Raw genomic sequence first — 10,213 nt, forward strand, 5'->3', positions numbered from 1 at the left:
TCACACAGAGAAATACAGAATCTTAATGAATAACAACCTCAGTGTTTGCCCTTTCACTTCTTTGTTCTCTCATTTCCTCTGGGTAAACTGATCAGAACAGCTTAGAAAATCAAAGCAGAGGAAAGAAAATGCCCTAAAAATGGAAGGTGCAAAAGGCAGCCTATTATACTAGATCAAAACTCCTCAAGGGTTATACTGAGTGGACATTCTAAACAGTTGTGATATGGGAACTCCTAAAATATCACCATAATGCTGTTCTCATGTCTACACAGTCTGTTCATTCTCTCTCCCATTAACAAAAATTAGAATTCAGTGTATAGTAAGATAAATCAGAATGTAGTATGATAAACTTTAAAGGGCTGCATTATTCATTATTCTGGGAAAAAGTGAACAAAACTAGATTGTCTTCATTTTTAAAAGACTTAATCCTGTTTATTTGTAGTGAATAACATTAATTAAAGAATAGTTTCTCATTCTTTGCTACCTCAATATGTTCCCTGGAAAGGGAAGTATAGTAAAATGTGTTTGAGAAGCTGGTAATATATTTTCCTTCTGAAACCAAAGAAACAAAGTATATATTTGTCTAATTACCTGACTGTATGCATTTTCATTTACTGTATCCTGTCAGAAATTACATGGAAAAGATTAAGGTTGCAGGGTTACATGATTCCACTTTTTTTTCATTACATATATATGTGCTCAGACTGGGAAAAAAGGAAATACATCCCCTGAACACTGGACAAAAAGGCAGACATTAGGCCAGTGGCTCTGAGCCTCAAGATAGAAGGATAGATGGCCAGGGGGGCAGAGTGGGAATGGAGCCAAGAAAACTGAGCAGACTCAGAGGCAGAAGAGTCTGAATAGAGGACAGGAAGATAACCCTAATGTGTCAGTGAAACTTTTGAACCAAGGGGCCTCCAACAAAGATCAGGATCCCTTGGACTAGTCACAGTACAGACAAATAACCAAGGAAATAGTGTCTGGTTTAGAGAACTTGTGTCAGAGACAACAAAACATGAACAAAACAAGTAAACAAAGTGGGATTGGGATAAGAGGATGAAATAACAATAAAATGGACAGAGCTTAGCAGCAGATAGAAATCACAGCTCATAGTCCAACAGACATGACTTATAGTGGTCAAAGCAGAGGTAAATTTTAAGGACAAATGTTTAGAAGGTTTATGAGGAACAAATGGATATAAATGGTCCATGTGTAAATGTAGATCCTAAACTGGGAGAAGGTTTCTAGACCTTAGAGAAATGAGATTCTGGAATAATTTTCCAAAAGGAGTAGTGGGGGCAGCCCTCCCTAATTTAAAGATAAGGAATCAAAGAACCATGGGGTGCTTTCCACTCCAGTGTTCCTGTTGAAAGTCTTTCCTAAGCATGGAGGGTGCAGAGGTCATGGCACAAAAGAGCATACTAATCAATACAACCAACATATAGGGGCATTTTCTGAAACCCATAGAAAGCTTTAAATTCCCATCAATCCAGTTTCCCATCAGAGAGATGGAATGTTTTGTGTAGATTTCAGAAAGCATGAGAAACTTTCTGAGGACAGACTTTCTATAAATTGCTGTAGATCCTTTTAGAATGTATTTCCTAAACCTGTATTACTGCTGTACTGCCTGTGTGAAATACCTGGAAAGAGAGAATGTCACTATATATGCAAGAAGCTCCTAAATCGCGGGTGCTCGACTCCCTGGCCCCTGAGCTAAAGCTGGCCCAGAGAGTCATGACATCTGGTGTGCACGGCTCCTTTACAGGTCAGGCAATTTGTCAGTGGGGTGCAGTGGCAGCAAATTTCAAAGCCACCCCCACATCTTCCTCCATGCATGGCTAAATCAAGCCCCAACCCTGCATGCTAGATCAGATCCACGGGGCCAGTCTACCAGCTGGATCTAGCCTGCAGACAGACTGGGTACCACTGATCCAGTCCACAAGTAAAAAACGGCTGGGGCACCACTGTCCTGAACTGGTCTTCAAAACCTAGCAGGAAGAGATCCAAATGTTTACCCGTTTGCTAACACTACTTACAAATCCATTAAATATGAGTATAGTTTTTTTCCAATATGGAAATAATTTGCATTTGCAGGTGAAGGGCCTTAATGTTGGCTCAAAATATAGTAATACCTATGAAATAAGAGACTTTGGAGAAGTGATTTCAAAGGCCTTTTAAAGGAGCATCTTAGAAATGCATACCAAAAGCAAGTTTATTACTGCATTTGCAGGTGGATCCACTGAGAAGTCTGCAGCTGAGCTGGTTTATACAAAATTAATATAGGATAGAAAATCTTGTATGTTCATTGCTGTGTACTGCACTCAGATACAGCTGATACAACACAGAATAAGAGTTATAAGAATCAAAGTGGTCTCAGATTGAACATGAATGGCTAGAATTTGTAAGGTTTAGAAATGGTTACAGACTGCTTATATGCTGTACATGTTCTTCCAAAACCCGTTTCATCTGTAGGTATCTGAATGTTAGTTAGCTGTCTAAAAGCTGATGCATAAGCAATATTTAGTCTACTTTTGCAGAATTTAGACACTATGTCCAACTGGGCTTGTCCTTTTGAGAGTTCTCAGAAGGGATTAACAGAAGTCAAAAAGTGAAATAGGATTTGGGCCTTCAAGGTCAAATAAGGTTTTCTTCATGTTGTTATGCCCTGCATCACCAAAAGCCAGCATCTTGCTATTCTGATAGCCTCTATAGTATTTATTATCTGGTAAAAGTAGGACACAATACATAAGATGGTGTGATGTTCACACACACTGAAAACATTACAATAAAAATTACGAACCAGAGCACAATAATCCAAAACAGCAAGAATATTGAGGCAATATTGCTTTAGGCAGTAGCAAGAGCAAAAATATTTTATTTTAATTTACTTTGAGGGAATGAGGCCAGAGGTAAAAAAAATCTGAAGGTCCAGTCTCTTGTTGAAAAAACAAATTTTACATGTGGCTCATAGACAAACTATCGTAATTTTTTTTTTACTCTACATGTATAATCTCTTATTTTTCATGATTTTATGCTTACGTTTATCATAGCATCATAGGAAAGTAGGGCTGGAAGGTAATCTAATCCAGCCCCCTGCTGGACAACAACTCCCCACTCCAAAAACCCCAAATCAAGGCAGGATCATCCCTGACTAAACTATTTCAACCAAATGTCTGTCCAACCTGTTCTTGAAAGCGTACAGGAATTAAAATTCTACAATGTTTCTGGGTAGCCTGTTCCAGTGATTAACCACTTTCATAGTCAGAAATCTTCAATCTAAATTGCCTCTGCTGTAGCTTGAGGCCATTGCTCCTAATCCTGTCCTTTGTGGCTACAGAGAATATTCTATCTACATCCTCTCTGTAATCACCCTTCAGGTATTTGAAGAGTGTTATCAAATCTTCCTCATCTTCTCCACAATAAATCACCCTAGTTCTTTTAGCCTGTCCTCATAAGTCATGCTTTTGAGGCCTCTAATTATTTTTGTTGCTCTGAGCTGCACTTGTGATACACTGTCCACATCCTTCTTAAAGTGTAGGGCCCAAAACTGGACAAGTACTCCAGTGCTGAATAGACCAGAAGATTCACTTCCCTAGATTTGCAAGTGACATGCCTCTTTATACAACCCAGGCTACTGTTAGCTTTTTTTTGTAACAAAAGCACACTGTTGGCTCACATTGTGGTCCACCATACCCCCAGGTCCTTCTTATGCAGTAAGTCAAGTCATTATTAGTATAATGGATTGCTGTACCCTACTTCAGTTGGAGAATAGGTCGAAATATCTTTTTTCATGCAGACCCCCCCCCACCTCTCCGCACCCCTCCCCTCCCCTGGAGTCTTCAGGAAGAAAGCCCTGGTAGCCCAACTGTGGAGTTGAGCGACTAGGGAGTAGGGAGAAGTGATAATAAGTGATGCTAGAGCTTGTACATGGCCTCTTTTTGGATGGCCCTATCTTCCTGAGAAAACCTGGCTTGTGATTATGTGCTATAACTTTTTCTGACAGAGCTTTTAGAGAACATCTCTGCACAGAGAACCTCATGGAGCGCCACTCCCCTGAGTCCTTTCAAGAAGACTTTTCTACAAGAGCTGTCAGTCTGTTACAATCAGCTTCCCCATCTTTTGTGTAGATTTCTCATGTACCACTATGGAGAGAGATGCTTCAAAATATAGAAAAGTGGCATTGTATCTCTTCAAAAATAAGATGTCAGCCAGCCAGTACAGAACCTTCAACAACTTATTTTCTTAAAGCTGATAGATTTCAAATTGATTCTCTCTAAATTAGACTTTAAGGTTTCCTAACTATCATTCTATAGTAAAGGCCAAGGTAATATTGTTAGACCTTTTTAGAATGATTATACCAGCATTGCTCATTATTACAAGATAAAAAGGTCAGTGATGATGATTTTGCAGCCTGATTAGAGTCTGTATAATTATTAGTGATTGGCCATGGATTTCATTCCAGTAGTATTGATTTTGGACACAATTCTAAGTGAAGATAGAGAATAGGGAATGCATTAAAAAATCATAGTAAGTGTAGCAAACACAAAGAATGAGAATCTTTAAAAAGCCCGGGTACTGTATAGGTATTTCAGAACAGAACAAACTGCATAGACCATGTCCAATGTGAAACAATTATGAAGTTTCCCCATGAGCACCTTTGCTCTTTTTCCTACGCTGCCATTTCTGTGTAAGGAAAATCTCCCTGTTAAGATAGCTACCATCTTGTTTGCTCTAAGCTGTCTCCTTGAATTTCATTCCTGCTGTGATTCATACGGAAAATTGTCATCTGAGAAGAGCTAAGCAGATGGGGAATTGTAATTGTTGCCACCAGTGGGCTACAGGTTGTGCACCCAGTTACTAAGCATCGATTTTGGGCACAGACTGTCATTTTCTCTAGACAGAGCAAAACACAAAGGAACCTGCCTACCTGATGTATAGGCCTTACCACAATATAAATATTGAACAATTATCTATGTGTTCGTGCTTTAGCCTCTCTCCCTTTTCCCTCCTGTTTGTTTTTTTCACATATTATGTCTCATTTTAAGTCCTTCTGAGCAGGATTATGTTTAAACAGTGCCCATTATGGTGGGGCCCTGACATGACTGAAGCCTCTGGATGCCACAAAAATATAACTGAGGATGTTTATAATTAGAGGAATAAATGCTGGCATGTCAGCGAATAATACAGTAAGGGAAGCTCATACACCCAGATACTAAATATTCTTATGGAACCTCCCTTACTTCTCTAGTTGGTTTCACAGTTTAGACTTCAAGTGGATCATTTAGTAAAATTAGTGGGAGCGGTTACTCCATTTTCCTAGCACAGAATAAACAAATTACAGGTGCCTTTAAAAGCTAGAAAATATCTTGAGCATCTGATCCACCCTGAGGCAGAGCTTGCCACCATTTTGGTCTAAACAGATCCAAGCTCCTACATTGAAAAACAGTGTAACCTGCAGATATGACAACACGTCAGTCCTGAAAATCCAGCTTATCACTGGGCAGTCTTCCTTTGAAAAATGAAACAGCTTGGTGCTTATTGTCTCCCACGTGGAAACGAAAGTTTCTGAGGTAGTCACAGGCAGATGGGTGTCATTGTTAACTATGTTTATTTCATAATATACCTGCTGCAGCAAACTGGTAGCAGAAAAATAAGATATTCCAGCCAGCTTCTGGAACAGTGGCTGCACACAATTTTATTTTTCAACAAAAAGTATTAAAACATAACCAAATAGGTGACTGGAATGAATGGCCTTACATTCTTTGTTGGTGGTCTGTATGTCAGAGGTAGTATGTTGCCGATGTCATTTTCTAAACATCTTATATTTTTTTGATAAAGGGCCACGCTAAATGGTGATGCACATTTACAGTGGCTACATGGAACATTGTACCTTTTAAAACTGTCTTGCATCTTACTTGAAATGTGATTTGAAATGGTTTGAAACGTGCTTGAATGCCTAGCTAAACAGGAAAAAGGAGTATTTCCATAGGGTGGCATTGCCTAGAGTTGGTCCTTAGGTCTGAAGTAACAACTCAGTAATGATGCAGTAACTCAAGTGTGCTCCCTAACTGTTGAACCCAGTTTGGAAGGCTGTGGAAATCTGGTTTGTTTTGTCTATATTGTATGCCGGATACACTGGTGGGGGTGCAGTTTGAGGGCTTTTTTTTTCTTAAACCATCTGTTAAGATTGTATTTAAAACTGTCATGCAAAGCATAACATGCTTTTGGCCTTTTGGTACTGGAAATAGGACTGTCATGTGTAAACAGGTTCCTGTACATGGATCCTAGCATAGTGAAGTGTCACATTAGTAGAATTAGCAGTTACGTAGATTGGTAAATTATAGGCCTGAAGGGACCATAATGCTCATCTAGCCTGACTGCCTGTATAATACAGAGAACACGGGCAAGGTTTTTCAGTTCACCGACCTCTAAAAGAGAGAGAGAGAAGAAAAACAACCTAGTGTTAGGGTTAATGTTGAACGTAGCATCCAGATCAGTAACCTTCATGGCTCAACTTGATTCCCAGAGAAGTCAGGGACAAATGTCTCTATTCAATTCCCTCTCCTATCCCATTCAGCACTTCTAAGAATTTGCTGGGGAACTGCAAATAATTTATCGTGTTCTTTCTCATTTTCCCTTTACTTTAGAACATGCTTCTGGTATCTTGAAGTTCAATAGCCCATTTGTCTAATTTCACTCTCATGAGACTGAGAGGAAAAAAAGGACAGGTTTGTGAAATGCAAAACTTTTCACCCAGCATAGGTAGATGGTGTCTTACCTAGACCAAATCATAAACAATAGTGTATTGCTTTTGGGTTGAAGTCATCAGAAAAACCAATAATGTCTTCATTTCTTTAACAGATAATCCTGAAATAATCAGCAGAAGTGGAATGGAATGTCAAGAAGCCTCACTGAGAATGGCAAAACATTGTTACTGTACATACTGTCCTGTTTCCTCCTCTTTAGAGTTGCCACAAACTGCATGCTAAGTAACGATTTTGTTCTTATGGACAAATCACAAACTCTAAGAAGCTAGTGCTGCTATGTTATATATGAATAGTAAATATGGTATGCTTACTGTATCCCAACCTAAAATAGTTAACTACCTGATACCAGCTGTGATGTTTCGAGACTTAAAGGGTACATTTACTTTTAAAGATTTTATAAACATAGTTTACTTCTTAGGAATATTGTCTTATCTCCATAACTATAGCGAATGCAAATGGTCCAATTAATTTAGTATTCTAAGATTCATGGCGTTATGAATCTTTCAAGTTTAGCAATAATTCATTTATATTGGCTAAGATATATCCCAGTTGCAGGTTTATTTTTAACCCTAATTACACGTTTTATTTTTTTCCTTGGTTAAAGACGTCCTGTGTTTACTTCCCTTGTGAGCTGATTCCCAGACAAAGAAAGGAAGTGAAACACACTCCAGTCCTCGTGCTCATCACCCTGCCAGTCTACAATTTTAAATAGAAAACCCAAAGCAAAGCACAAATCTTTAGATGCACCTAAGTTGATATTTGACTTGGATGGACAAGCTGCATTGAATCATGGGATTCTAGAATAGCAAAAGAAAAATCTAAAACTTTGCACGGTATGAATCTCATACCCCCAACAAAGTCTTGAAAATTTTATTTTACAAGTATATTTATAACGTTTTTAAAAGAGACTTTGCAGAAGTGCCTAAAATTTGCCACATCAGACTTCAAGGAAGTGAGGCTGATGCCAACTATCTAATATACAGTAAGTGATAAATGTTTCAAAATTGCAATCAGATTATCACAAAGAGCCGAGCTATTAAGTAACTTCTATAAACAAACAAACACCTAATTAAAGAGGCTGTAGGTGAGGAGATTGTGTGATATTCTCATTTTAAAAAAATGAATTCAGTCACTGAAAACCTGGTAAGTGACTTTAATCTAGATTATTAACTAAAAATTAAACATGTAGGGAGCGCTTAAATTTAATAAACCATTACTGTTCTTGTATTTTTTAAATTACATTATAGGATGATAACTGGATTACAGTGGAGAAATAATACTAGTTATTTTAATCTTTTTTCTTTAAAACATATTTTATGTCACAAAGTATGAAGATATCTTTAATACAATTATATACATATTATATATACATACATACATATATATGGATGAAACAGATTTTAATGTTGTTTACTTTTTTAAATGATTTGTTGATTTACACAGTAATTATATATGTACAATTAAAATTTCATTTAAGTTTGGTTTAAGATTTGTTTCAAGCACTATTGTACCAAATATTTCATATTTCACATTTTATATGTTGCACATGTCACATAAATACGTAGTTTTTTAAATTATGATTTAAAAAACAAAACAGCTGTTATAAATGAATATTATGTATAATTGTTTGCAGCATCAGTTTTCTATGTGGACATTATTAGTGATTGCAGTATTTTAACTTAAACTTTACAGATTGATTGTAAAATATTTTAAACTTTGGCAGCACTGCCTGTTCTGAAAGACTAGAGGCACTAACAACATGATTATTTGTTTTGGAAATGACTTCCCATTCTAAATCTTGTTTGTCAAATGTCTGATTACTATATCTTTATATTAAGATTGTAGATTTGATCACCCAAAAGAAAACAAAATCACAATCTGATTGTAAAATTAACATAATGCTTGTAATGTTGCATTTGTTTTAATTTGTGGGAAAATAATGTATCTTAACTTGTTCCTTTAGCAGTTAAGGTATCACCATTATGTACTATTAAAACACTAATGTTTGTAGACTTTCTCAGTCATTTTAACCAGGTAGTTGACACTGCAACTTGCCTATATCTGTCAAAGTTGTTTTTCATTTTATTTTTTTTAATACTAGTTAATTTAGGCATTTTGGTAGCATATTGTATAATACTAAATGGTAAATTATCCACATTGTTTAAATATTTTCTGTAGCGAACTCTTTAAAACATTGTTTTGTGTGATCTTTTTATGTTTCAAAATAATTATTCTATATTTTTTACAGTTAATTCAATATTACTATTTTTGGCCCATTGATGACAGTGTTCCGGTACATCAGGGCTTACATCCACACAAATTTACACACAAAAGAAAAAATGTATTTTTAATAAGAGATCCATTTTCCGACTTTATGACTTTGTAATATTCCTCAAAACTGTGAAAGTGCAAACCTATGCTAACAAGAAGGAGGCAATTACGCAGATGAGCAAATAAATGTAGAACAGATTCTGCATTTTATTTATTTATAAAGTAATTTTATAGAATATTTCAAAATTTGGGAAGATCTAAAACTATTTTTCTGTATAAATATTATTTGCCAAAACTTTGTTTATATTTTAAAAAGAAAGTCTAATGGAGATGAATAAATCTTAAATGCTTTGTTGAATTACAGAAAAGGAACTCCCCAGAAAAAATCATGAGATGGGCCAACACTGAGAAACTATAGCTGAGAGGTAATTTCGAGTTACTTGAGATGTCTCTATTTATTTTGTACAAATGAAACAGCACTTCACCAAAATACCTTATCATTTGCCTCTCTCATACAAAATATAATTGGCAACATTTCTGGCTATTTCAATAACAGTTTAAGAATCCCCTTCATTCATTCCTTTCACTGTAACCATAGCAATCTGTTAAAATATCCATTATATTTTTGTTGTGACTTTAAATTTATTCACCCAGTGTGCAACCACTGAAATAAAAAGAAGCATTTTAAAATGATTGCAGTAATGCAGTGTTCTTTCTTGCAGGTTTCTCTCATCTTTTTTTTTTCATTGTACAAGTAGAAGAGATTAAATTCCATAGAGTAAACCATTTTGGCTCAGGACAAACCAGTGTTCTGCATAGTGGGGACAGAATTCTCCATTCCTTTTCCTTAACCATTAGGCAGTAGAGCTGACAACTGCTACATCAGGGGTGGCCGATGTGCCACATGCTTGCCACAAGTGGCATGGGTAATGTCTGTTTGCAGGCAGCAAATCAGACACAGGGTACGTAGCAGAGCAACTGACAAGTCAGGGAGCAGAAAGCAGAGCAGCAGGTTACTCAGGGAACAAAAAACAGAAAGGCAGAGCAGGCAGGGAAAAGAGATCAGAGTGACACTCGGGGAGGGTCCAGGGCTAATTTGTGGCATGCCTGCCAAAAAGGTAGGCCACACTATGCTACAGCATCATCCATAGCCACTGTATACATCCTTTGCAATA

The 10,213-nt window shown here is 36.8% G+C and overlaps 1 protein-coding gene across 8 annotated transcripts in view; it reads left to right on the forward strand.

Moving 5' to 3' along the window:
• MBNL2 (muscleblind like splicing regulator 2) overlaps positions 1 to 9,732 on the forward strand; it is a 185,621-nt gene extending 175,889 nt beyond the window's left edge. For 6 of the 8 annotated variants that reach the window (XM_019524728.1, XM_019524726.1, XM_019524731.1 and 3 more), the window contains one exon: positions 6,862 to 6,965. In XM_019524728.1, the coding sequence (XP_019380273.1) occupies positions 6,862 to 6,876 (15 nt within the window). In that variant the 3' untranslated portion in view covers positions 6,877 to 6,965. Of the gene's footprint in view, positions 1 to 6,861 lie in introns of all 8 variants that reach the window. The other 2 variants (XM_019524730.1, XM_019524733.1) reach the window with 1 other exon arrangement.
• Positions 9,733 to 10,213: the final 481 nt, after the last annotated feature.

This window comes from Gavialis gangeticus, unplaced genomic scaffold (genome assembly GCF_001723915.1).
Source record: "Gavialis gangeticus isolate Ggan-Ray unplaced genomic scaffold, GavGan_comp1, whole genome shotgun sequence".
NCBI lineage: Eukaryota > Metazoa > Chordata > Crocodylia > Gavialidae > Gavialis > Gavialis gangeticus.